The sequence below is a fragment of the Ascidia mentula genome, chromosome 4 (assembly GCF_947561715.1).
Source record: "Ascidia mentula chromosome 4, kaAscMent1.1, whole genome shotgun sequence".
Taxonomy (NCBI): Eukaryota; Metazoa; Chordata; class Ascidiacea; order Phlebobranchia; family Ascidiidae; genus Ascidia; species Ascidia mentula.
This window is the reverse complement of record NC_138569.1, coordinates 20,785,929-20,813,694: the sequence shown is the minus strand read 5'-3', so window position 1 is coordinate 20,813,694 and position 27,766 is coordinate 20,785,929. Positions and strand designations below refer to the sequence as shown.

General features: G+C 39.4%; 2 protein-coding genes across 5 annotated transcripts; both read right to left on the bottom strand.

Annotated features, from left to right (window-relative positions):
• Window positions 1–2,213: 2,213 nt before the first annotated feature.
• On the bottom strand, window positions 2,214–15,709 carry LOC145898704 (uncharacterized). Of its 4 annotated transcripts, XR_014402440.1 has the most exons (9): window positions 14,987–15,118; window positions 13,361–13,612; window positions 12,153–13,235; window positions 11,911–11,943; window positions 11,415–11,550; window positions 8,515–9,027; window positions 5,573–5,605; window positions 5,093–5,225; window positions 3,112–3,250 (listed from the first exon to the last, which is right to left on the bottom strand). XR_014402440.1 is itself a non-coding variant. In XM_082987277.1 (7 exons), the coding sequence occupies exons 2-7, from the start codon at window positions 15,063–15,065 to the stop codon at window positions 9,850–9,852; spliced, it is 1,743 nt and encodes a 580-aa protein (XP_082843403.1). In that variant the 5' UTR covers window positions 15,066–15,086; window positions 15,383–15,709; the 3' UTR covers window positions 9,035–9,849. The 4 variants fall into 4 exon arrangements, 2 of the variants coding, with proteins under 2 accessions (XP_082843404.1, XP_082843403.1); XR_014402441.1 differs by lacking the exons at window positions 3,112–3,250; window positions 5,093–5,225; window positions 5,573–5,605 and adding an exon at window positions 5,909–6,581; XM_082987277.1 differs by lacking the exons at window positions 3,112–3,250; window positions 5,093–5,225; window positions 5,573–5,605; window positions 8,515–9,027 and adding exons at window positions 9,035–10,009; window positions 15,383–15,709 and having other exon boundaries at window positions 14,987–15,086.
• Window positions 15,710–16,537: 828 nt separating this feature from the next.
• On the bottom strand, window positions 16,538–27,680 carry LOC145897637 (uncharacterized). Its single transcript, XM_082986018.1, has 20 exons — window positions 27,329–27,680; window positions 26,924–27,057; window positions 26,602–26,690; window positions 26,173–26,372; window positions 25,489–25,644; window positions 24,112–24,265; window positions 23,614–23,690; window positions 23,145–23,241; window positions 22,293–22,666; window positions 21,777–21,980; window positions 20,665–20,776; window positions 20,549–20,601; window positions 20,276–20,347; window positions 19,096–19,221; window positions 18,565–18,689; window positions 18,199–18,370; window positions 17,775–17,945; window positions 17,312–17,449; window positions 17,114–17,179; window positions 16,538–16,935 (listed from the first exon to the last, which is right to left on the bottom strand). The coding sequence occupies exons 1-20, from the start codon at window positions 27,383–27,385 to the stop codon at window positions 16,852–16,854; spliced, it is 2,661 nt and encodes an 886-aa protein (XP_082842144.1). The 5' UTR covers window positions 27,386–27,680; the 3' UTR covers window positions 16,538–16,851.
• Between the last annotated feature and the right edge of the window lie 86 nt (window positions 27,681–27,766).

Sequence of the window (27,766 nt, the reverse complement as noted above, 5' to 3'; positions counted from 1 at the left end):
CAAAAAATATAACGGGTCTTCAAACTCCCCGACCACGCATGCAACAGACCTCTCTGGCTTAAAAAAGCATTAAAAAAACGCAGTAAACCCTTCTATTTCGAAAAATTTATAGACGCGGGAGTAATGGCCCACAACGATCTATTAGACCACAATGGGGAATATTTGAAATATGATGCACTTACTACAAAATATAGTCTTGACCCAAGTACAACAGATTTCACTAAGTTTCTCAAGCTTATAGCATGCATACCCGAGGAGTGGGACTATGGACCAGTGCCTTCACATAAAAACCTAACAGACGTTTTAAGAAATATCTTGACACATTGCGAGAGCACAAAGGCTTTGTATTCGTGGCTTCAAACCGCCAATATAATTCAACCCAAAGCACAAGCTGTATGGGAATCCTTAGTCAATGACAGAGTACCTTGGAGGCAAATATATAAAAATATACCGCAAGCTACAGTGGAAACTAAATTAATAAGTTTTCAAATTAAGCTAAATCTCAGGGCCATTGTGACCAATAAAAAGTTAAAAGATCTAAAGTTTATAGAAACAGGTTCATGTGTCTTTTGCGAAAATGCCGAGGAAACGGTTTTACATTTATTTGTAAATTGCCCTATTGCAGCACATTACTGGGAAAATGTATGCAGTTGGCTAAGCGCCAAACTTCGTGTACCTTTGTATTTTTCTCGTGCGCATTTACTGTTTGGTAGACATGAAAATAACAATATTTTTGAATGCTTTTTAAATTGCGCTCTTCTTTGTGCCAGATTTGTGATTTATCGATGCAAATACGGTAAGAAGAAACCAACAATAACAGAATTTGTAAATATGTTGCAAAAAACAAGATCTATAGAACTAAACATCGCCAGTGAAAAATACTGTAGCAAAACGAATTATTACAGAAGAAAGTGGTCCTACGCTGCTTGAAGCATATACCCAAATAACTTGACTCTCTTTTGCTGATTTCTCGCCATTGTGTTTAACCATTGTTTTTTGTCTTCTTGCTTAGCCTTTTCTTCAATTGTACGCCTTTAGCGTCCTTTTTCAATAAAAAATAAATAAAAATAAAAAAAATAAATAAAGAACCGTCACCAGAATTAGTCGAGATATGAGATCCACATTTAAGTCAATGTCACATAGAAATCTATGCGAATGTTAATGGTCAGGTGTAAGCAAGGCAAACAACTGTTATTTTTAGTAATATATTGAAATTAAAATATTACTTTAAATGATAACTCTTTAAATTATAATAACATTTCTATGTTACATAGACCCTAATGAGAAGGCATATCTCGACTAATTCTGGTGACGGTTCTTTAGCATCTACCAAGTACCAGCCAGAAAAACCTTAGGGGTTTCCCCGTGACGTCGTTGCTCCACATTTGCTCCACATTTGCTCCACGTTTGCTCCACATTTGCGCCACATTTGCTCCACAGTTAAATATAATGACTGACAGTGATTCCCATTGTTTACCAGGAAGACCAAAACAGATTAGGTCTCGCAATTTTGCTTTCCACAATCGGAATGTCCTTTTTTAAACACAGGGAATTGAACTTCCTTGGACCGGTCCTGTTTCTGTTTTTTAGACAACGCATTCAATTGTCGTTTACAACAAAATGCGAACTTTTACTGATTATATATTGCTTGCTACAAACAAGGTTACCTCACCAAGCTTATTTCCATGATATGTTCTTATTTTCTCACACAAGACATGTGCTTATTTTTGGCATCAAAAAGCAGCGTGCTTATTTTTTAGTCCATGTCGGTGGTAACGCTATCTACATGATATTTGCTATGAGGGGTGCGGCAAAAAGTTGCTGATTTTAAACAGGTGCCGACGAAAAAATAACTGGGATTTACTGGTGTGGAATGTAACACCACAGGGGAAACAATCTTGCAGCCAAGGGAATCCTTGGATTCACGCGATGTTCTTAGTTATATTTGATTGACAGGTGGTCGGTTACTGACCAGTCTTTGTGCTCTCACACGATCTCTAAGCGAATTGTCCAGTAAATGTTTGGAGAGGGTTCGTTTCACACGTGCCTGTTGTAACGCAACACTTGCTAGAACTCACGTGTGGCCTTGTGTCAAATGAACTAATCAAATAGGATTTCCTTATCTTTGGTTAATTAATATTGTCCATACCCATAGCGTCAAGTTAACAACATTTGGCGTATAGGTTGCAACAACAATCCATCAATGTGTCAAAACGTTTTAATCACATGTCGGTGTCAAAGCGAACACCGTTACGCTTCAGTGAACACGTGCTAGACAAGCGCAAATACAATTTCATGCATGGACAAATTGAAATGTGAAATAAACGTGAGCAGAAACCTTGTGTGGGAAAATCATAAAAACGATATGGTAACAAAGAAGAGCAAACACATCGCTTAATTTGTTTGCGCGGGCCGCCATTAGCGGGCCCCTAACGTAAAAGACACAGGAGCAAGTTGGTGAGGAAAAGTACCAAGTGCACGTCACAGGTGAAGTGTTCGTTTAAATGTGGTCTTCGTGTACCATGATTTCGGTTGCTCTGTCCAACTATACAAGCTAACACCGAAAGTTGCCAAAAATAAAAGGATATTCAAACAGTTTTGGAAACAATTGGTCCAATTGTATTCGTCATGCGGCACACCACTTGCGGAGCACTGCTTTACAAACTAAGTAATAGCAGCAGAATAATAACGCAAGCTATTTTCCAAAACCCACAGATATACGACAGAAATTGAGCGGATAATATCACGGATTAATCAACATCACTACAACATTTAGTACCGAGAAGATAACAATTTGGAAAAAAACAGTTGAGTTGATTTGCATCTCCAGGTATGTTTAATTGTTGAAATTTGTTGAAATTTGTTAGTTGTAATGTCAAGACATTTCAATGCGCAAACGCACGGACTCATAAACGCCTTAAATCCTTAGTTGTTTAACATTCTTCTTCTCAATTGTTTTTTGTGAAAATATGAAAAGTTTTCATGCTGTGCACAATTGGTATTGCTGTAATTTTTCCTTTACCGGAACACGGCATCCTAGTTTATGGCTCAGAATATTTCTCGCATCCCGATTGGCCGTCACCTTTCCAAGCCTTTGTGTTAAACAGGCATCCCTCCTGTCTCCATTTCGTATGTCAACAGAGGGTCTGCGGTATCAATCCGTGAACTCGCGCGACGCCGCGAGCGACCTTGCCTGTCGTTTCCAGATTCGGACGGGGCGCAGCAGCATGTTGGGGTATTCATCCAACATCTGAAAACACGAAATCGGTCAAAAAACATTTGCCCATCTGAGTGCACAATTGTTACGCCCTAATATTTTACCAAATAGAACAAAATCGTTTTTTTGGGGGAAAGGCATCAGGAAAAGACAAAAATCACAAATATTTGCAGGCATTTCGGAGGTTTGCCAGAATGTTTTCAGCGGTTTGTGTTACTTGGAAACGAATGTTAACAATCCACTGGTCGCTCTTCAAGGACCATTAACACTACAGCCTATGACCCCGACATATCGTACGCGTGTTTTAAGATGTTCCGCATTTGCACACTACGGCACACAATGTTGAAATAACGCATCTACCAGGCCTCAAGTCAAAAACAGTTTGGGCGGGTGTTTTGCGGCATTGGCAGCATTGGTCAGGCGCACGACCCATATACCAAAAATAAACCTGCAAAAATTTCGGCTTGGGTTTAAAATACTTGTTTCCCCATTGTTCCAATGTATGGTTTCCGCAAACAACGAGTGCAATAAACTTGGTAGTAAACTGGCTTTCAAACAATCGTTCCACAGAAAAACACGACAGTAAAGCCAACCACATATTGTCAGCGGGATTACTTATTGACAAATGAGGGAAGCAACCCAGCGTTCTTTTATGTCAAAAAGCGAACTTGCCGTCAGGCAGCCGACTTGGGTACAAACCTATGGGGAAAACAACAGAACCCACTGCACGGGTTAGCACATTTGCCACTTTCACCATAAAATACGTTTCTTAAATGTTACTAGAAAATTAGATACCATGTCTTTGTTGTCATGAGACTGTCGGGAGATTCTCATACATGTTTTAAAAGTTCTATGTCACTACAATACACAACAAGCCTGCCAGGTCCCACTAAGTCGATTTCTGATATCTACAATATACACCTGGGTTTCCTTGTGTCATTTGTCGGTCATTGAGCGATTTTTTGTCAGAAATACTTCAAGTATTTCGGACATAATTATAATTTGGTAATTTACACCGCATTCTGATTTACGCCCAGGCCCTTTAATTTCTACGTCCGTGCTATAAGGGTAAGAAAACAAAAACCACATAATGCTCGTCGTCTATGGAGGGATTTCGTAGAGTCGCAATGGACCAACTTGAAATGGGAGAAAGTCATGTTAAAAGAAACACAGCTTTTCAACTAGACATACAACGAGATACAACGAGAGACGACGAGCGTCTTCAAACGATTTACACGGTTGATCGCACATGTATAACAACTGAATTCGTGAAGGAATTTGTTGCACACATAAACTATATTACCCGGCCCCACAAACTTGCTTCAATACACATTGCTTTTGTGCCTCCTATAACCCAGGTTTGCCCGAAGATAAATGTTTGGCAAACGACCGTTGGTTTACTTTGAACATGAGTTGGTTTAAATTTATACTGTATGTTCCTGTTCTTCTGCTTTGGGTTATCGTTGTGTAACAAATTGAGCTTTATGCAATCTGTGTAACGTGGTGGTTTGGCATGTAAAGACCTATAGTTCGACTGGAGAATAGTTAATCCCAAACATCTTGTAAAAACGCTTTGTTTGACTAAACAGGATAAGGCCTTTCAATTGCATTTTCTCAACAGATAGACTTAAGCCCAACAAAACAGAATCAACCTTTTCTAAACGCAGCCAAACAACTCATGGCAAACAAAAGTTAGGCAAGCTATGTTCATGTTTTTACTACAACATAAACTTATAAAACGCCGGATTTATAACACTTAGTTTGGTTAATTTAAGCAAACAAAGGTTACAGAGTATGTACATCCCATTATATATTTACTAGGTACATGATTGCAAGTTGCAAGACATAAATTTCTTATTTGTTTCACAACAATACCTTTTATTTTGGTTCACGTGGATCCACAATTCGCGGATTGGTTTTTTGAAGTAATAGAGCAGGACAAGGGTGATGACGATTACATAAACAACAGCAAAAATTACCCCAACTATGTCCATAGCAAATCCAGCTACTAATAAAAAAGAAATCATTGGTTGTCTGGAAATAAGCCACAAACATATAGAAGTCTTATTTTAATGCCATTGAATGTTTTGAAAGGCCATTGTTTTAAAGGGTATTCAATTAATTTATGTTACAAACTAGAACAATAAACAACCAACCAAAAAAGTTCCGACTTAACATTAAAGTTTGGTGAATCAGAACAGCTCCCATGACTTCTGTTTAAATGGAAAATCAAAAAAGGAAGCCTCATTTAACCATTGACTGTTTACCAGAATTTCAGTTGGCAGATTATTCTATTGACTAGTTGACATATCAATAATTCCCAAGTTATACATATCAAATACATCAAAAACCTACCCTTGGGGCTCTTGAATTCTGCTACTTCACTCCCTAAAATACGTTTGCTCGTTAAATACTACTGTATATCCAATTACAATATTTAACGGCTTTGTTGCAACATTTTACCTTCAAACATTTCATTTATTTAACATAGACTTTGCACAAAAAGATGATGCTGACAATTATGTGAACAGATTACTTGCGGAGCACTGGTTTACAAACTAAGTAATAGCAGCAGAATAATAACGCAAGCTATTTTCCAAAACCAACAGATATACGACAGAAATTTAACGGATAATATCACGGATTATTCAACAACATTATACATTTAATAATGAAAAGATAACAATTTGTATAAAAACACTTTTTGTTGAGTTGCATCTCCAGGTATGTTTAATTGTTGAAATTTGTTAGTTGTAATGTCAAGACATTCAATGCGCAAACGCACGGACTCATAAACGCCTTAAATCCTTAGTTATTTAACATTCTTCTTCTCAATTGTTTCTTGTGAAAAATGTAAAAATTTTTTCACGTCGTGCACAATTAATATTGCTGTAATTTTTCCTCTTTTACCGGAAAACTGCACAACAAAGTTTTTGCACAGAATGTTATTTTGCCATTTTGTACTTTCTCACGATTAACACCATTCACCACGGCCGTAATGTCTTCGGTTATAAACAGCACAATTCGCGCGTTTGTGAATGGTATACAAAACAAAGCACCAAGTGTGATAACTGGCAGCGAAAATACGCCGAGCGTGATTGAGGACGCGCTCAAAGTTATTCACTCTGTGTGGAAGCCAATGCGCCAGCGCGTGAGCGCACGGGCGTACACCGTTTCCGCGACAGTTTCTGTGTTGACCCGGCCTCAGCCTTTGAGTTCAATAAGCATCTCGTCTATCTCCGTTTTGCGTGTCACTAGGGGTTCTGCGCAACCAACTGTGCAACTCGCGCGAAGCTGCGAGCCACCTTGCCTGCCGCTCCCAGATTCGGACGGGACGCAGCACTGTAGAGAACTCATCCAACCTCTGAAAACACGAAATCTGTCTATAAACATTCGCATATCTGAGTACACTGTAGCGTAATGCTTCACAGGCTGTAACGCCCCAGTAGTTTCAAAGTTACGCCCTAATATTTTACAAAATATAAAGTTATCACGAAAAGACAAAAATCACAAATATTTGCAGGCATTTCGGAGGTTTGCCAGAATGTTTTCAGCGGTTTGTGTTACTTGGAAACGAATGTTAACAATCCACTGGTCGCTCTTTAAGGACCGTTAACACTACAGCCTATGACCCCGACATATCGTACGCGTGTGTTAAGATGTTCCGCATTTGCACACTTCTGCACACACTGTTAAAATAACGCATATACCAGGCATCAAGTCAAAAAGGGTGTGGGCGGGTGATTGGCGGCATTGGTCCAGCTTTGCACGTTGCTGTGTGTCGTGATTTCACCTGCTTACAATTGCACCACGTACAGAAGTTTAATTTCGGCTAGAGTTTAAAATACATGTTTCCGTATTGTACCAATTTGTGGTTTCCGAAAACAACGAGTGCAATAAACTTGGTAGTAAACTGGCTTTCAAACAATCGTTCCACAGAAAAACACGACAGTAAGCCAACACATATTGTCAGCGGGATTACTTATTGACAAATGAAGGAAGCAACCCAGCGTTCTTTTATGCCAAAAAGCGAACTCGCCGTCAGGCAGCCGACTTGGGTACAAACCTATGGGGAAAACAACAGAACCCACTGCACGGGTTAGCACATTTGCCACTTTCACCATAAAATACTACAAACAAAGATCAAAATATGCAATAAAACTTCATTAAACAAAGGTATGAACAATTTTCTTAAATGTTACTAGAAAATTAGATACTAAGTCTTTGTTGTCATAAGACTGTCGGGAGATTCTCATACATGTTTTAAAAGTTCTATGTCACTACAATACACAACAAGCCTGCCAGGTCCCACTAAGTCGATTTCTGATATCTACAATATACACCTGGGTTTCCTTGTGTCATTTGTCGGTCATTGAGCGATTTTTTGTCAGAAACACTTCAAGTATTTCGGAAATAATTATAATTTGGTAATTTACACCGCATTCTGATTTACGCCCAGGCCCTTTAATTTCTACGTCCGTGCTATAAGGGTAAGAAAACAAAAACCACATAATGCTCGTCGTCTATTGAGGGATTTCGTAGAGTCGCAATGGACCAACTTGAAATGGGAGAAAGTCATGTTAAAAGAAACACAGCTTTTCAACTAGACATACAACGAGATACAACGAGAGACGACGAGCGTCTTCAAACGATTTACACGGGAGATCGCAGATATATAACAACTGAATTCGTGAAGGAATCTGTTGCACACATAAACTATATTACCCGGCCCCACAAACTTGCTTCAATACACATTGCTTTTGTGCCTCCTATAACCCAGGTTTGCCCGAAGATAAATGTTTGGCAAACGACCGTTGGTTTACTTTGAACATGAGTTGGTTTAAATTTATACTGTATGTTCCTGTTCTTCTGCTTTGGGTTATCGTTGTGTAACAAATTGAGCTTTATGCAATCTGTGTAACGTGGTGGTTTGGCATGTAAAGACCTATAGTTCGACTGGAGAATAGTTAATCCCAAACATCTTGTAAAAACGCTTTGTTTGACTAAACAGGATAAGGCCTTTCAATTGCATTTTATCAACAGATAGACTTAAGCCCAACAAAACAGAATCAACCTTTTCTAAACGCAGCCAAACAACTCATGGCAAACAAAAGTTAGGCAAGCTATGTTCATGTTTTTACTACAACATAAACTTATAAAACGCCGGATTTATAACACTTAGTTTGGTTAATTTAAGCAAACAAAGGTTACAGAGTATGTACATCCCATTATATATTTACTAGGTACATGATTGCAAGTTGCAAGACATAAATTTCTTATTTGTTTCACAACAATACCTTTTATTTTGGTTCACGTGGATCCACAATTCGCGGATTGGTTTTTTGAAGTAATAGAGCAGGAAAAGGGTGATGACGATTACATAAACAACAGCAAAAATTACCCCAACTATGTCCATAGCAAATCCAGCTACTAATAAAAAAGAAATCATTGGTTGTCTGGAAATAAGCCACAAACATATAGAAGTCTTATTTTAATGCCATTGAATGTTTTGAAAGGCCATTGTTTTAAAGGGTATTCAATTAATTTATGTTACAAACTAGAACAATAAACAACCAACCAAAAAAGTTCCGACTTAACATTAAAGTTTGGTGAATCAGAACAGCTCCCATGACTTCTGTTTAAATGGAAAATCAAAAAAGGAAGCCTCATTTAACCATTGACTGTTTACCAGAATTTCAGTTGGCAGATTATTCTATTGACTAGTTGACATATCAATAATTCCCAAGTTATACATATCAAATACATCAAAAACCTACCCTTGGGGCTCTTGATTTCCGCTACTTCACTCCCTAAAATACGTTTGCTCGTTAAATACTACCGGTACTCTATATCCAATTACAATATTTAACGGCTTTGTTGCAACATTTTAACTTCAAACATTTATTTATTTAACATAGACTTTGCACAAAAAGATGATGCTGACAATTATGTGAACAGATTACTTGCGGAGCACTGGTTTACAAACTAAGTAATAGCAGCAGAATAATAACGCAAGCTATTTTCCAAAACCAACAGATATACGACAGAAATTTAACGGATAATATCACGGATTATTCAACAACATTATACATTTAATAATGAAAAGATAACAATTTGTATAAAAACACTTTTTGTTGAGTTGCATCTCCAGGTATGTTTAATTGTTGAAATTTGTTAGTTGTAATGTCAAGACATTTCAATGCGCAAACGCACGGACTCATAAACGCCTTAAATCCTTAGTTATTTAACATTCTTCTTCTCAATTGTTTCTTGTGAAAAATGTGAAATTTTTTTCACGTCGTGCACAATTAATATTGCTGTAATTTTTCCTCTTTTACCGGAAAACTGCACAACAAAGTTTTTGCACAGAATGTTCTTTTGCCATTTTGTACTTTCTCACGATTAACACCATTCACCACGGCCGTAATGTCTTCGATAATAAACAGCACAATTCGCGCGTTTGTGAATGGTATACAAAACAAAGCACCAAGTGTGATAACTGGCAGCGAAAATACGTCAAGCGTGAGTGAGGACGCGCTCAAAGTTATTCACTCTGTGTGGAAGCCAATGCGCCAGCGCGTGAGCGCACGGGCGTACACCGTTTCCGCGACAGTTTCTGTGTTGACCCGGCCTTAGCCTTTGAGTTCAATAAGCATCTCGCCTATCTCCGTTTTGCGTGTCACTAGGGGTTCTGCGCAACCAACTGTGCAACTCGCGCGAAGCTGCGAGCCACCTTGCCTGCCGCTCCCAGATTCGGACGGGACGCAGCACTGTAGAGAACTCATCCAACCTCTGAAAACACGAAATCTGTCAATAAACATTCGCATATCTGAGTACACTGTAGCGTAATGCTTCACAGGCTGTAACGCCCCAGTAGTTTCAAAGTTACGCCCTAATAATTTACAAAATAGAAAGTTATCACGAAAAGACAAAAATCACAAATATTTGCAGGCATTTCGGAGGTTTGCCAGAATGTTTTCAGCGGTTTGTGTTACTTGGAAACGAATGTTAACATTCCACTGGTCGCTCTTTAAGGACCGTTAACACTACAGCCTATGACCCCTTCATGTTGTACGCGTGTGTTATGATGTTCCGCATTTGCACACTTCTGCACACACTGTTAAAATAACGCATATACCAGGCATCAAGTCAAAAAGGGTGTGGGCGGGTGATTGGCGGCATTGGTCCAGCTTTGCACGTTGCTGTGTGTCGTGATTTCACCTGCTTACAATTGCACCACGTACAGAAGTTTAATTTCGGCTAGAGTTTAAAATACATGTTTCCGTATTGTACCAATTTGTGGTTTCCGAAAACAACGAGTGCAATAAACTTGGTAGTAAACTGGCTTTCAAACAATCGTTCCACAGAAAAACACGACAGTAAAGCCAACCACATATTGTCAGCGGGATTACTTATTGACAAATGAGGGAAGCAACCCAGCGTTATTTTATGCCAAAAAGCGAACTTGCCGCCAGGCAGCCGACTTGGGTACAAACCTATGGGGAAAACAACAGAACCCACTGCACGGGTTAGCACATTTGTCACTTTTACCATAAAATACGTTTCTTAAATGTTACTAGAAAATTAGATACCATGTCTTTGTTGTCATGAGACTGTCGGGAGATTCTCATACATGTTTTAAAAGTTCTATGTCACTACAATACACAACAAGCCTGCCAGGTCCCACTAAGTCGATTTCTGATATCTACAATATACACCTGGGTTTCCTTGTGTCATTTGTCGGTCATTGAGCGATTTTTTGTCAGAAACACTTCAAGTATTTCGGACATAATTATAATTTGGTAATTTACACCGCATTCTGATTTACGCCCAGGTTCTTTAATTTCTACGTCCGTGCTATAAGGGTAAGAAAACAAAAACCACATAATGCTCGTCGTCTATGGAGGGATTTCGTAGAGTCGCAATGAACCAACTTTAAATGGGAGAAGGTCATGTTAAAAGAAACACAGCTTTTCAACCAGACATAAAAAGATACAACGAGAGACGACGAGCGTCTTCAAACGATTTACACGGGAGATCGCAGATGTATAACAACTGAATTCGTGAAGGAATTTGTTGCACACATAAACTATGTTACCCGACCGCACAAACTTGCTTCAATACGCATTGCTTTTGTGCCTCCTATAACCCAGGCAAGTTGCAAGACATAAATTTCTTATTTGCTTTACAACAATACCTTTTATTTTGGTTCACGTGGATCCACAATTCGCGGATTGGTTTTTTGAAGTAACAGAAACGCAGCAGGACAAGGATGATGACGATTACAACAACAGCAAAAATTACGCAAACTATTTTCACAGCAAATCCAGCTCCTAATAAAAAAAGAAATCATTGGTTGTCTGGAAATAAGTAACAAACAATAGAATAAGTAACAAACATTTTATTTTACTGCCATTGACTGTTTTTGAAAGGCCATTGTTTTAAAGGGTATTTAATTAATTTATATTACAAACTAGAACAATAACCAACCAACCAAAAAAGTTCCGACTTAACATTAAAGTTTGGTGAATCAGAACAGCTCCCATGACTTCTGTTTAAATGGAAAATCAAAAAAGGAAGCCTCATTTAACCATTGACTGTTTACCAGAATTTCAGTTGGCAGATTATTCTATTGACTAGTTGACATATCAATAATTCCCAAGTTATACATATCAAATACATCAAAAACCTACCCTTGGGGCTCTTGAATTCTGCTACTTCACTCCCTAAAATACGTTTGCTCGTTAAATACTACTGTATATCCAATTACAATATTTAACGGCTTTGTTGCAACATTTTACCTTCAAACATTTATTTATTTAACATAGACTTTGCACAAAAAGATGATGCTGACAATTATGTGAACAGATTATGTCTTTAACGCTGGTGAAACTGTCAATGTGTAACATAGACTTTGCACAAAATGTAACTTCACCGTTTGCTTTTGTGCTTGTAGTTGGCTGGCTTGTGGATGGTTGAGTACTGGTGGTTGAATGGCTTGTGGATGGTTGAGTACTGGTGGATGAATGGCTTGTGGATGGTTGAGTACTGGTGGTTAAATAACTGGTGGATGGTTGCGTATTGGTGGATGAATGGCTTGTGGATGGTTGAGTACTGGTGGTTAAATAACTGGTGGATGGTTGCGTATTGGTGGATGAATGGCTTGTGGATGGTTGAGTACTGGTAGTTGAATAACTGGTGGATGGTTGAGTACTGGTGGATGAATGGCTTGTGGATGGTTGAGTACTGGTGGATGAATGGCTTGTGGATGGTTGAGTACTGGTGGATGAATGGCTTGTGGATGGTTGAGTACTGGTGGTTAAATAACTGGTGGATGGTTGCGTATTGGTGGATGAATGGCTTGTGGATGGTTGAGTACTGGTGGTTAAATAACTGGTGGATGGTTGCGTATTGGTGGATGAATGGCTTGTGGATGGTTGAGTACTGGTAGTTGAATAACTGGTGGATGGTTGAGTACTGGTGGATGAATGGCTTGTGGATGGTTGAGTACTGGTGGATGAATGGCTTGTGGATGGTTGAGTACTGGTGGTTAAATAACTGGTGGATGGTTGCGTATTGGTGGATGAATGGCTTGTGGATGGTTGAGTACTGGTGGTTAAATAACTGGTGGATGGTTGCGTATTGGTGGATGAATGGCTTGTGGATGGTTGAGTACTGGTAGTTGAATAACTGGTGGATGGTTGAGTACTGGTGGATGAATGGCTTGTGGATGGTTGAGTACTGGTGGATGAATGGCTTGTGGATGGTTGAGTACTGGTGGATGAATGGCTTGTGGATGGTTGAGTACTGGTAGTTGAATGGCTTGTGGATGGTTGAGTACTGGTAGTTGAATGGCTTGTGGATGGTTGAGTACTGGTGGATGAATGGCTTGTGGATGGTTGAGTACTGGTAGTTGAATGGTTGGTGGATGGTTGCGTACTAGTGGTTGGCTGGCTGGTGGATGGTTTCGTACTGGTAATTGGAAGACTTTCCGTTGTTATACTGGCTGTACTGGTCACTGGAATATTCAAATTGTTTTTTTTTTGTGAGAATCTGTCATAATCAAATTGCAATAACCAGTGTAAAACTATAGATTCCCTGTGATTGACATTTTACCTGAAGTAAAGCACAACTTTTACTTACCGTATGGCATAGGAATGAATGTCCGGGTTGGTGGTGGAAACCGTTGTTTGACCACGCGAATTTTTACAAGGTCACTAGTAACTCCACTTTTCCTTGCGGCAACACAGAGTTTTGAAATTTCTGAATATTCTTTAGTTACGTCGAGAAAAAGTCTTGCAGCAGCATGCGAATCCAAACAATTTGACGGACACTTGATGATAAAATCAGAAAACGGGCGTTGCTTGAGCAGAGTTTCGCTACAATCCACATTATCTGAAATTAAAGCATAAAAATCACACAGAAGATAATAAAACTCCGATAACAATGAGAGAAACGTTTATTTAGACGTTAAGATGATTAGCAACACAAAAAAACAGAACAGTGTAATTTGAGAAGGGCCACAGACGCAATCCTTCAAAACAGCTCGAGAGCGCAATTGTTGTGCAACAACAACACGTTATTCGTCATTTGAAAAGTTTTCAATCAATACCAAAAAAATACTGTACTGAAAACATTTGTTGGTGCAAAAGCTGTAGGCTAAATGACAATCAAATACAGGCGAACGTTCTGCTGTGTACAAATTCGAAAATTCCGCCACGCAATAATATTTGGATTAAAATATATAGCCTACCGCATTTACTACATTGTAGAAAAAATTTCAGAAACGGACAAAAACCGACCAAATGTTCAAATCTGCAAATTTGCAAAATGCGCCTGAACTGCAAGGCGCCTGAAAACACTCGAGCAGCAATTGCGCCGAATTGGATGAAAAAAGCGTCCCACTGGAAATCCTTCGTCCACCAAAAAACGCTGTGACAAATTGCAAGTGGTCTTTGTGTTACGAGTCTCAAATTCGTATTGTGCATTTAGCGTTGTGACATTTTGTGACAAGTTATGATCACGTCGTGTGCACTCACATATGTTTTTTGGGTTAATCGTTTCGCTTTTCAATGACATATGGGGATAATAATTCTTGTTTCATTTCAACATTGATATAATTATCGCTGGCCTTAAGCCTTAGAAACTGTCGGGTAAGCAAAAGAGGCACAAATACACATGAACAATTGTGTCACGCCGCTCAGGACGCACAGGCACGGTAGGGTAGAGTCGGGTTATTTTGAAGAAGTGGCTAGCTGTACGCATGTCTTTGTACGAGTTGACACATTACATCCTGCTTATGACGTTCCCTATAAGGTGATAGATAAACAGCCATGTATATTTGCAATGAACGGGCGTGAAAACACTGTCACCGTTAACCGGCTTATATACAGTAGCGAACTCGCCTTCGTTGCAAGATTTACCCGACGTTTCACCAATAAGCGCTGATCCCCTTGTTAATGAAATTTCACCAAGTTAACAGAAATATCAGACGCTCTTCCGCCTACCGCCGTGCAGTAAACAAGGAACTGAAGATGCCCATGGGGCGAAATATATATTCCTGATAATAAACCAGGCTAATCCTGTAATAAAAAGCTACTGCTTTTTTGGTGTTATTAAATAAGTTACAGTGATCGCTAGGCCTGCATCTGCAATCTTGGGTAGATCCCAAAATTTCAACTTTTGAAGTCAACTTTTGACAAAGTTTGTTTAAAATATGTCTTGAGCCAAGCCTCAACCTCCGTGAATTACTATGTCAAGGCTACTCACGTATCTCAACAGCAGCAGAAGTGGTTCTAATCAGAAATCCTCCGAGAAGCCAAAATGCCGCAATAAACGTCCTCGACATTTTGCGTTATGTTCATTAAGCCTGAAACCAAACCTAATGGTTAGTTTAACACTGCATTCAGAAAAGAGTAGAAGGGGTTAATTATGAAAACAATGTATTTACTCAATAAAAAAATGTAACGTTTACTCAATAAAAAAGACATAAGTTATAAACCGCAGACGTCTGTAAAACATCAGCAATAAATTATAGGAACCGAAATCAACATTAATATGTTGTAGCAGTAACTGAGCTAGCTAGATGTGCTGTGCACGTGTGGCGTACTTTCGGAATGAACATGCGGAACCAATCGTAAAATGTTAAAAAGAAGGCCAAGTTACTTCCGGTGGTCATGTTGCGTGGTCTTTAAGCCAGCTACGTCAGGTTAAACTGGGGTTTTCCAGGCCCGCGAACGCGAACGCATCACGAGTTCTTCATTCTTCTGAATTCTGCTCAAACCAAACTGCCCGCGTGCAGTCGGGGCTTGCGTTAACATGCCCATGCCGCTACTAAAAAGTTTCTCCCTAACAGTTTTTGCCGCTTCGCAATTACTGGGTTCATATACCTATTCTAGCTCTGCATGAACCCTTAATCCAAACTGCCTGTTAGAGGAACCAGTCCGAGTCTGTGCCTTTTGACACCGCTAATCGCCCGCAAACATCATTGCTGAGTCTGTTTGCGGGTGATTGAGCGGGACAGATAACTAGAAAAGGGTTTTAAACACCTTATCCTACTTCAGGTGTTTGTGATGTATTCTGCGTAAGAGGAAAAAAGTTTTCGGTCGTGAACAAGGGAAAGAAAGGTCGGCGCCTTGGTGCAGAAGTGGTTTCTCCAAACCTAGGTTTGCTCTGCGCTGAATAAATATTTGTTTGTTGTGTAAAACGTCAACCAAGCCTGGAAATACATGGAGCATGTAATCTTGAATAACAATGTCAAAGCCATAAGATGCTGGACATGTTTAGCAGACTTTTCAAACACAGTTGGGCATTCTTATTCAACAAAAACACATTTCGCAATTTCCTTGAGTGCCGTCATGTCCCGTGTCACGGTAGTCATATATATAAGTATAAGTAAGTGTGGCCAATAATACGATTCTTTTTGGTGCCCAACGGATGACGGTAATTGAATTTCACCACCACGTGAAAGTCTTTGCCTGGCAGTTTGGTCGGCAGAGTCGTTGAGTCACACAAAGCTGCACAATGGCAATCTACCTGCAGCTCAATCACATTATTGGCACAACTTGCTTGCAATTAAAATAGCTTGAAATAGATTTTCTGGGGACCACTGCACCGTTCTGACGCGATTGGTGATCTGATCGCGCATCACCATAAGTTTCAATAAATCCAGCGAATCTATAAGGCACCGCTCTTGCGATTTTATATTGAACACGTGCGGTAAATTGTTTTTCAAACATTCGCATCATTTTAAATCAAAACACATGAATTCTTAAAGCACAACCTGAACTACCGTTACCCCTTTATTTAAAAGCTTGGGGAATTTCGTCATAGCTCAGAATGTATTGATATGCATATAGCTGACGCATCGTACCTTATCGGAAAACACACACAGCAGTATAGAGCACCGACACAGGTCGATAAAAAATACATCGAACAACAAAACAAAAACGGATCCGGCACCGTTCAAGAATAAAATTACGTCACAAAGACGTAACAGAATGTGGTGACGTCACAGCAGCGGGTAAACGAGACAAAGCAAGCAAGGGTGGGATTTGGTAAGAATGACGATGTATAGACATAAAAAAATTGCGTTTTAGTGATTCGGAATGGAAAACGATAGTTTGTTTTTTGCTTCAGGAGCTGTTGGAGGAATGCGGCCGATCGAGAAGTTTGAGAATGCCTTTCAGTTCGCTCAGGACTTCGTCGTTTAATTCTCCCTGGACAAAAGGCAGATTAAGTAAAAAGGCAACATGCGCGCGCGCGACATTTTAAGCAGCAAGTTAGTGATTCTGTAAAGCGTCGAGTCCAGTGTGTAATATCAAACTTTCCGTACATTTTTACACATTTTTGCAGAGTCAGCAATAACATAATAACAAGGTGTTGACATAATCTCACCTCCGCCGCTTTAAGAAGGTGGTTCCTGTATATGGCTATGGTTTGGTTGTAGTCATTCTCGGATGTCTGCATAAACAATAAACAGCATCACTATCTGCATCACTTTTCTCACACAAAGGCGGAGCTTTTTAAACTTTTTATCGTGTCACCGCGTGATTAATAAAAGCCTCCTTGGCTTTTTTCGCGGTATAAGCTTACCTGGATATGCTTGCACAGGTGGTCGAGCTGCTCCTGCATGGAGTCGATGCGTTTACGTTCCGCTTCGTTGAACTCATAAAGCTTGAGTGACGTCACTTGGGCCGAAAGCTCTTTCTTGCTTTTGCGCAACAGCGACACCTGGTGTAAAAATTGCACAACGCTAGAGGTGTGCTAAAAAACCGGAAAACATTCGACACTTGTAGTGCGCTCCACGTGGTTCCTGTACCCAGTTGTGGTTACACAGCGCATCGACTTTTAACTGCCCAGCTTCACTAAGTAAATAAACCTGTACCTGACTGGTTTACAAGCCAGTCAATAGAGTCACAGTCACTAGCGACAATGGTGCGACCTTAGCAGGTCGAAACAGCGTGCACTGTCGGCAGGTCAAATCGCGGTTCTTTTGCCAATTTCCGCGCAAGACTATTGGTCAATATCCATTTTTTACCATGTGACGTCATAGTACCTCGTCTAGCAACCGTGTACATTCCCGTTTCGCTTCGGTAAGTTTCTGTCTCGCTCTGTTGCACTCGACGTCACTTTCATTCCGTTTACTCTCGGATCTCTGGAGTTCTTTCTCCAGTTGAGCGACCTTCGCCTCCCTGTGATTCCTCTCAGATCGGAGTTCGCTCATTGCCTACAAATCGCATCACACACGTCACAAACTATACTATGACGTCATATTGATCATTCAACGATGTGTAACAAATATAAATGAGAAAGCAACGTGTTTTTATCAACTACTTTTGGAAAACAAAAACTTTTTATGGACACAAAACGAAGTGAACAATTTTTTAAAAAAAATGTTGACATTAAACAGAGGTTGCCACATGTCGGATGACGTCAGTATCCACAACGACTCATACAGCGACACTGAACGTGGATCTCACCTTTTCAAGCTCGGCTGCGGATTTTTTACTTTCGTTGTATTTCCCATAAACCGATTCCACCTCCTCCTTCATCAACTCCTCCTGCTCATCTCGCTTCCTCTTCTCATTTGCGACCTCATCCAACAATCGTTGACAGGTTTTCTCCAGGATGGAGATCTTAACTTGCAATTCCCTGTGTCAGGATGTAAAATTTATCGATACCTTGGATAAAGAAGGTTCAGGTATCAATGGGCGTGCAGGCGAAACTAGGTCTTGCTGCGCAACGATTTAAATTGTCGCAGGTGGCACTGAAAACACACCTGAAAGCTAAATAAATCGGTCTACGTAAGGATCAATGGACAAATAGATTTGTAGATTCCGACTCACCCTATATGGTTTTGACTTCCAGTATTTCCCGACAATTCCTCTTTTAATCTCGCGTTTTCTTTCATGAGGTTTTCTATAGTGTGAAAATGCTTCTTGTTGAGGGTTTCGAATTCGTCGAGGCGTTCCTGCAAACATACGGGTTTAGTATCTGTGTTTGCGTCTGTACTTATTTTCTTCCCTACACGTTTAATCAACATAGAACATATCAAATCACGTGTATAGGCAGTGGAGTCATGCCCAGAGAAAGTATTTTTCGTCACACTATAGGATAAGGTTTTATGGCAAAAATCCCAATATGGAGTCTCTTGTTTAGCGATCTTGCTCCGGGGCATATCTTCACTTCCTACAATGTTGATTAAACGCACTTAATTACCTGAAGGAACATACATCGTTTTGTTCAAGTTATCAAGCTCTGTAGTTAAATAAAATCGTCAGGCAAACGAATACAACAAAATGTGTTGCCGCCAGGCATATAGTATTTCAAAAACATCGGTTTCATTCAACAAATAATCTGACAAAATTAACTTTTACCGCTTCGTTTCGCAGCGTCACCACAAGCTTGCTATTTTCTTCATGGTACTTTCCCAGTGACGTTTGGCTTTTAGCGAACCTAGTCGTCAGGTTTTCAACTTCGTCCTCTTTTTCGCGAAGTCTTCTCTAAAAATTACAACAACAGACTTACAGGATTAGGAAAAACAACATAGGTGCTGAAACTTGTCGGTAAAGCCCACGTCCATTAACAAGAAGGGATTAACTTATTATCCATGTGTTTCTGGAGTTCACGAGCGATACCAAGCCAAAATTTTAGGTAAATTACAAAAAATATTTTATCTATCTGGCGCGTTTCACGTTTTCGTAAAAGTTAAAAAAGATAAACCTGACGCAAAACATACTTTTCAGTAAACTAGCAAATGTGTCTGGAAAAACAACAACCTTTCAATGTAATAAAATACTGTAACCCCGTAGCGCCTTGTCCAAAGAAACATGGAAAAATCAACAGGTCTCAACAATCGTAATTAAGTAGGTGGAGCAGGTTTCAATGGAAGAAAACCGACTTAAATTACACCGGGTCCAGATCATTTTAAGCGCACACTCCTATTATAAGTTGTGTTATCGTCTTTAAAAGGGCCCGACGTCTCAGACTGCCGTTAAACGATGATTGACTGACGTTTTAAACGCTATTCACGGGCAACGGCAATCATTCAAGGCCGAGTTACGAGAGATGGTTTTGCTGCATCAAAAGTATGGGATATATACAAGTTTTGAAACTGCTTTTTTCAGGCTAGACCATCACAAAACGTACGTTTCCAGTGAAACAATTTTACATCTGCAAACCTATTGAAAGCCGCTTTGTGACAAAACCGTCTTGCAAACTGTGTAAGCCAAAGCATAGTAATACAAAAAGTGATCCTATCACAAAATAAAGTAGGCAATCTTTGCATGTTTATATATAAGTTGGTAATAAGTTACGCAGATACCGCAGATAACAAAAAATAAGTTTTATAATTCGCTATAAAAAAGCATTACTCATATACAAAGGGCTATAAATATAAACACTAAGTAATTTGCTCATATTAAAAACTATGTTGCGTCATGAACACGAAAGAAATACAAGACCAATACAACTACTTTTTGGTATGTTTTGCCCGATAGTTTCAAAATTAATCTACACTCACTATTATATTAATTAGATATTTACCACAAGACTTACCTGCAAGGTTTCAAGCTCGTTTCTTTTGTGTTCCTCATCACTAGCACTCTTCCGCTGTCTCGCCTGACGATCCTGAACCAACGGCGCTTTTTTAAACAAACCAAAAGGCATGACACCTTTTTTACTACACACAGAACGCACAAATCTAAACACACACGGACAAATCTAACCTAACTCTACCCCACCAGTCGACCAAACCTTACTCTGTTACGTCACAATCGCACATTGTCATTAACTAGTTGTTACGTCACAAGTGCAAAAGCAACACGTTACCTCGTGCAGTTGTAGCAGAAGGGTTTTGAGCGCATCGAAGTTGGCGTCGGAATCTGCGTAAAAGGAGATGTTAGCTGTTTCGCCGAGGGCCATAAGCTTGTTTTTGGGCTGCCTACCTCCACACTCTGCGGTGGGAGCGTCTACAGCTCGCAGGAGCTCTTCAGTTTTGACGTCAAGCGCAATTTGCTTCTGCGCCTGGGAACTGTTGATTGCCGCTAGCTCTTCGTTCTGCGAAAAGCAAGTCGTATTTACACAGAAAATTTGTGACGTAGCACAAAACGTGCAAGGTCACGAGTATTCCATGTAATGTTGGATAGATGGAGAAATTTTCCATTTTCACCCCATCACCTCAGCCTGACATATCTATCCAATATTACCAGAAACACTATTTGTGGTTTTGTTTATTCATGGGTCAGAATTATTACATTCACCAAGAAAGCATTAAATTTAACGCTTGATAATCTTCCAAAAACAGAGACCTCCAATTCCCCAAGAAAGTGTAAAAGCCACTGTAGCGTGACGACAAGATTAAACCGGATTTTCGGGGTTAGAAGAGATGGAAGGAGGCGACTGTTACAACAAAATGCCAACCCACATAGAGAAATGCATTCCTGTGGCAAACAGTTCGAACACTCAGCGGGATTTAACGCCTGGTGAAGTAGAATAAAAACGTGCGTACTGGCTCTTACAGCGGTGCAGAAGTTATTTAGTATCCATGCCCGAGGTTGCAAAAGCTGTCTAACCACGGCATTTATTTTAGTTTAGCTGTTTGGCCCATAAACCAGGAAAATATACACCTTCGCACTTAAATTTATTTTGGGGAGTTACCACAACTGGCTGTTCGAGGATTTAAAACTTCGTACATTACCATATGTTGGAATAAACATTTTTACAAGTCGATTTGTACAGCGGAAACTCATGCAAAGTTGATACGCACATCTGAATTCAGCGCAGTATCAGCGATTTTTTGTTCAATCTGTCAACCAAACCTTACTTTCTTCCACTACTACCAAATGATGCCGAACATATCAACAGAACTCGTATGTCGTTGACAATAAAATACATTCTGGTTGTTGACAGCCTATACACTTTGCACAAAAAGATTAGAATAGCGATCTTCGAAACACAGGCAACAACATGGTCTTCATCTCCAAAGCATAAACAACGAACCAAAGATGCGTTTTCAGGTTGATATTGAAATCATGGAACCAAACACTCTCGAGCTTACCTGTTGTGTTAGGTCGGAAACTCTGCCGTTCATTTGCACGATTTCATTTTTCAACTCTTCGAGTTTTTGTTTTGCTTTTGTTTCTTCTTGGTCGCATTTGTCGAGTTGGTTTTGAAGTTTTCGACCTCGGGTAGCGAGTAACTCGTTCTGTTCGAGAAGTTGCTGCCGATTCGAAGCCAACGATCTGTTATCGTTTTGCAATTCCTATGATAATTAAAGACTGGTAACAGCAACTAATAAATAGGTAGTCTAAAACTGATCAGCAACCGTGATACAAATAATGGTGAATACAGTGGTACTGTAGACGACGCACGTGTTATTATTATATCTTTATCGCTGTCATGCAAACTTTATCTGTATTCTGTGAGGTGCATACAGACGGCCACTGTTGCGACTTATAGTGCAGCTTGGTGCGACCATTGTACACCACGTTGGACGGCCAGACAAGTCCTTTTTGTTGTTTCATTATCTGTATGGTTGTTTCGCTTGGTTCTGCAACTTCAAGTAAACTTTTACCTTGACGAGTGCTTCAGCTTTTCTGTTGGCCAACTTCAGCGTTTCAGCTTCCACCGCAACCGCCTTCAAACCTTTCAACTCCAACTGCAAAGAAGCCACCAGGTCGTCTCGTTCCTTCAGCTCTCCCGACAACCGCGTCACCTGACGTTTTAAATCCGATGAGGGCTGTTGCACTGTGCTCAAGGGTGACGCCATCGACGACTCGGCGGTGACGTAACTGCGGTTTTGCGACGAATCGTTTGTGACGTCGATGGATGAGAGGGAGGCGAGCGTACTTTTGCTGTCGTACATGTGGACGTCACGCTCGTACATCGTACTGAACTGCTTCGAGTCGTTGTATAGGGAAAGTACCCCGCTGCTGTTAGGATCCAGCTCTGGACAAGTTTTAGTCGCAAAATGTTAGTTTGAAAAAACAACTTGTCCAATTTCCGCGCATGTGTTGTCGAGGCACAAAAACATATTACAGGGATTCTTTTTTTCTCTCTTATTTATTTAGAATGGTTTTTGCATCAATTATGGTACAAGTAAATGCTGGCGGTTGTGAACGGACAAATACGGTTCATATATTTTATTTTGGACTCAAGTTTACTATTAAATTAGTACTTAATTAATGCATTTCTAAAGATTGCTGGACTAAGATTTCTGTCGTAAATTTGTTTGTAAAACTTCTTATGTATCGAATTGCATAGAACAGTAACAGGAAAACGGTAATGCAAGTTTAATATTCATTGAAAGACTTTGAGGGAAAGGACATAGAAATCCCATGGCCATAAAAATAACTCCCTCCTTCCCCGTGTTAAAGGCAGGCACAACGTCTAACTGGTTCCACAACAAGGTAAGCTATCGACTTACTGTTGGCGTACACCTGATTCTTAGTGTGAGTGTCGTGTTGTTTTGGTGCCACAGACCGTTCCGTCGCCGTGTCCTCAGACCCAGACGGGACAAAAACCTACCAACGAACACAAAACAACAATGAATTCGTGGTTTAATGGAACGACTAGTGGTTGTGGTGGGTGGTAATGGAAAATATTTGTGAGGGAGAGCTTCAAGGGGGAGTAAGCATTCTGTGTCGCTCTTTTCAGTCAATTCAATCCATTTTGAAATTGACAAAGCAATCCTGTACCACGGATAAAAATGTACACAGACTACTTCCCAATTACGTTGGAACAAGGTGTCGGTTTAGGTGAATTCCGCCATCGCCAATAACGACAACGTCACTAAAACCGGACACACATTTGTAATCTTCCGTGTGAACGTTACAAGTATGACACAACAAGTAGTACTTCAACCACATCAAGCAACATTTGGAAGTAGGACTTACATCACCCATAGATTTCCTGTTTGAATTCCGCTCCTCGATTTTATCGGTCGGTTTTCCACTTGTGCTTAAACGAGCCCCTTTAAAAGCAAGACAGATATGTTTGATTGACAGACGTGGCACAATATTACCTAATTGTGGAAAACCATTTGCTACAATACATAAAACCAGTTTGAAGTTAAGATTGTTTTAAACAAATACTTTAAAAATGTCCTATAATTATTGTGACAAATTATGCTTTCCAACAGAAAAACACAGTTGACATGGTGTAAAAAAAAATCAGTATGAATTTCAATGTTTGTTGCTACCATGTTCGTATGAATGGAATTTTTTTTGGCTTTTTCTACAGGCAACATCACATCATCAATATCTTATTGGATTCAAATGTTTTGATATATTTACATATTTATGAAGTGAAAGCCAACCAGGTTTGTAAAATATACTGTTGGCAAGTACATCAGACTCAACTATGTAATGTCAACAACACACTGTTAGTTCCACCTTTGTCAGTTTTTTTCGCTGCCTCAGTGAGTTGCATGATGTGCAAAGCATCGATGACGCTCTTTCTCGATCTGCCTCTTGCAACATCGAGAGCATTTCGGCCATCTGATAATTTTGCTTCATAATCTGCTCCATTCTCACAAAGTAGTCGGACCTGAGAAAGAATTAAAGCATAAATATGTGGCATATTTTATAATATACTCAGTAAAACTTTAGATTGCACTTGATTTAAACTGTAAAAACTGTTTTGCGCTTATTTAGTTATTTTAAACATAATTTGTAAACAGTGAATAAAATAAAATCTACATCAAAAGAACAAAGGCAATGTTTCAAAACCAATACAGATTACGCTTGGGCGGAAACATCAGAGTGTCTTGTGTCAAAGCAAAAGGTACTTGAATACAGATTTTTGATGTACTTATTGAGTGGCTCCTTCAACACAAGCCATCTACAAAGCTTTACACTGAACACAACAACAACTAGAGCATGACCCAAATGGGATTACCTTAAAACAACATAGATGTGACTGCAGCAGTGGAGGGCTAGGAATTTTATCATAAGACACATTCAACCCATACACACTTTACCCAATGCAAAGCAAAATAGCTGGGTACTGATTATAGAAGAATGATGTTGAACCTAAAATATGACATGGCCCCTATTTGAGCAATCACTTTTTGTGTGTAAATACATGATAGGGAATTGGCAGTTAAAAATATCATGTTGAATTGAGTTTAATATTATTTAAGAATTACCCATTTAATATTTTATATTGTAGCAAAAAACAAGCAAAACATTGTTATATAACAAAAAGAAAAAAACATTAAGGGTCTTCTATAAAGAAAAGGGTCTTCTATTGTATAAATGTTGTTTCATACGAAATATTTTTGTGTGGTACAAAATATTTTGGTCATCATTGATACAAGATATTTGTGTGTGATGAGTAAACACATGCTGAGTTGTCGACTGTCTGTTAAACATTAACCAAGAAGTGTCTTTTCGCCTCCTGTAACTGAGTGGTGGGCAACGAGCATAATAATGATCGGACAATGTTACTGCTCCCAAAAAAGATAATGTTGAAACACAAACTGGCTTTGTATGTTTGTCAATGTTTTCATTTGTAGTTCTGTGTTAAGTGTTTGTGTGAATGTGTCAATTAGCAAAACATTCATGGATTTGAGAAAAAATTATAACCCAGCTTTTTAAAACACCTTTTTCATTGATTATTATGGCTCTTCTGCACATATAATACTTCTGTACTATTGATATTATAAACCAAATGTTTGGACATGGATAAGTGAATTTTGTACAAAAAAGAACAAAAGAAACAGAAAAACAGTTCAGGGATTGAATAAACAGAAACTTTAACGAACTTACAACATCAGCATGGCCCGCTTCAGCTGCCAGTATTAAAGCAGTGTGTTGCTTGTCACTCGAGTCTCTGTGGTTCACATTCACTCCCCGCCTGATAAGCTCTGTACATACAGGAAGTCTTCCCATCGCCGCGGCAGCCATTAACAACGTGCGTCCTTCCTTTAGTGAGATTGAAAGGTAGCAATTAACAAGCAATCAGAAGCATACAAACTTAACACTGTCACCTGGACGTTTCAACAGTGTTTTGGCCAGCGAAAAAGTGTTGGATATTTAACTATCCCTATTTAATTACCTGGTGATTGGGGGTTTTATATAAAATTATTTTAGCAGCAAAAGCCTTTTTATTTATTTGATAACATTGAAGATCAAACCTACAGCACAATAAAAACACACTTTGGATCAATTACTTTACAAATTGCCTTGGGCATACCCAGGAGCACTATTGATAACTATCTGTCATCTTAATTCTACTTTTGGGCGCAATGTAAAGATTGTGCTTTTCAGCAAGAAAAAACTCAACATTAAATGTAATTTGACACCAATTTCATAAATCAGCAATTGCAACAATGCTTTTCTTAAACTTTGTGTCAGTATATTTCCCGAAACAGAGTTTACAAATACCAAACTTTTTGGTCATTGCCGTGTTACTTGCAACAATCACCAAGCACACACAATTACATGACTCACTTTATCTACACAATGTATATCTGCACCCTTTTCTTCGGCTATTAGACACAAGCAGCCCAGATGACCTTCAAATGCCGCAAAATGAAGAGCAGTACAGGAATTGTTGTCTCTTGCATTGACATCCACTGTCCGTGAAGCTAATAGCTTGGTTGTAGTTCCTCTGTGCCCATAACGTGCACTTGCATGTAGAGGTGTGGCACCTGAAAAGTCAAACAAGCTGGTATCTCAACTTTGGGATGCGTTTCGATTTACATGTTTTTAGTGTGACCAACATCTTTTGTAATCCGGTAAATAATCTGCAATATTAAAGCTAGCACAATAGTAACAACTTTTTAATAGATTTGAAATCAACTTTGTTCAATGCTTTACTACCAAAGCATGAAGTAACCACTTTGCATTTAGCAGCAAGGCATAATAGGCGTAGTGTACCTGTTACATCTCGAGTTGACACATTCGCTTTATGGGCAAGAAGTACGTTTAAACAGTCATCCAACCCTTTGGCTGCAGCATAATGGACGCTGTGCAATATAAATTATCACAGTTTTAGATTTGTGACAACTAAGCGAGACTGACCTCTGCATGCATATCTAATGGAGGAATTGTTTATAAATAGAACAAGCTATATGATGTACGACTTCACCTGTATTTAATCCGAATTTAACAAAAGATTCGTAGTTATAACTTAAACAGGGCTACTATACAAACTACTTCTGGTTTTATTGTACACAAACATAACAAAATGCTTCCATACACTGAATAGCCGACATCTGGCGATAATTTGTTGACATTGATGCTGTCATGCTTGCTTAGTTTTGCAGCAAGTTTCACAGGCTGATTCACAGCAACTGAATGCCAAATTCTCTGATCAAACTTGGACCAATCATCCTGTGAAAAGCATATACTGCATCATTTACATAAAAATACTCCCAAAGCAATTTCATCAAAAAACTACAAACTGCAACTGTCACTGAATTAGCACTTCAAATGAAATATGTTACATTTTTAAGTAGTCAGTAATAGTGCACCAGCAAAGTACAGAATTGGTAATATCACTACATACTGTGTAATTGAGCTCATATTCATAACCATGTCAAGTATGTATGCACGTGTGAACGACAATGTGCCTATAGCAACGACGTTACTATAGCAAGCTTACCTTGTTGCTTGGAACACTATTGGCCGGTTTCTTTAATTTGGCTTTGATGCTTTTCATATTATTCGGTCAGTGGTACAACCTTTACGCTTTAACTAGTTGCGCCACTCTAGATGCCTTGAACTTCATACGCCGGAGCACACACAACAAAACATAACAGCACTCAGATGATCAGTTGAAGGACTCTCGCGAGGTGCTTAGACAATAAACGCTATGTTGCGACTGTATCTCTGCGTTGAGGGCAATCAGCAGTAATTTAAAAGTTGCGATCACTCATGTTTTCGGCGTGGTCCGTTGGCCGCTCGACAGGACGCCACTCAAAAACTCATATGCCGTGTACTCGTGAAACGTTATATCAAAGCATTCACTACAAAAGCGGTCGGCACTCGGTGTTGTGCTAACGATCACGTGATTCAGTGGCAGTGAAGCGTGACCATCGCC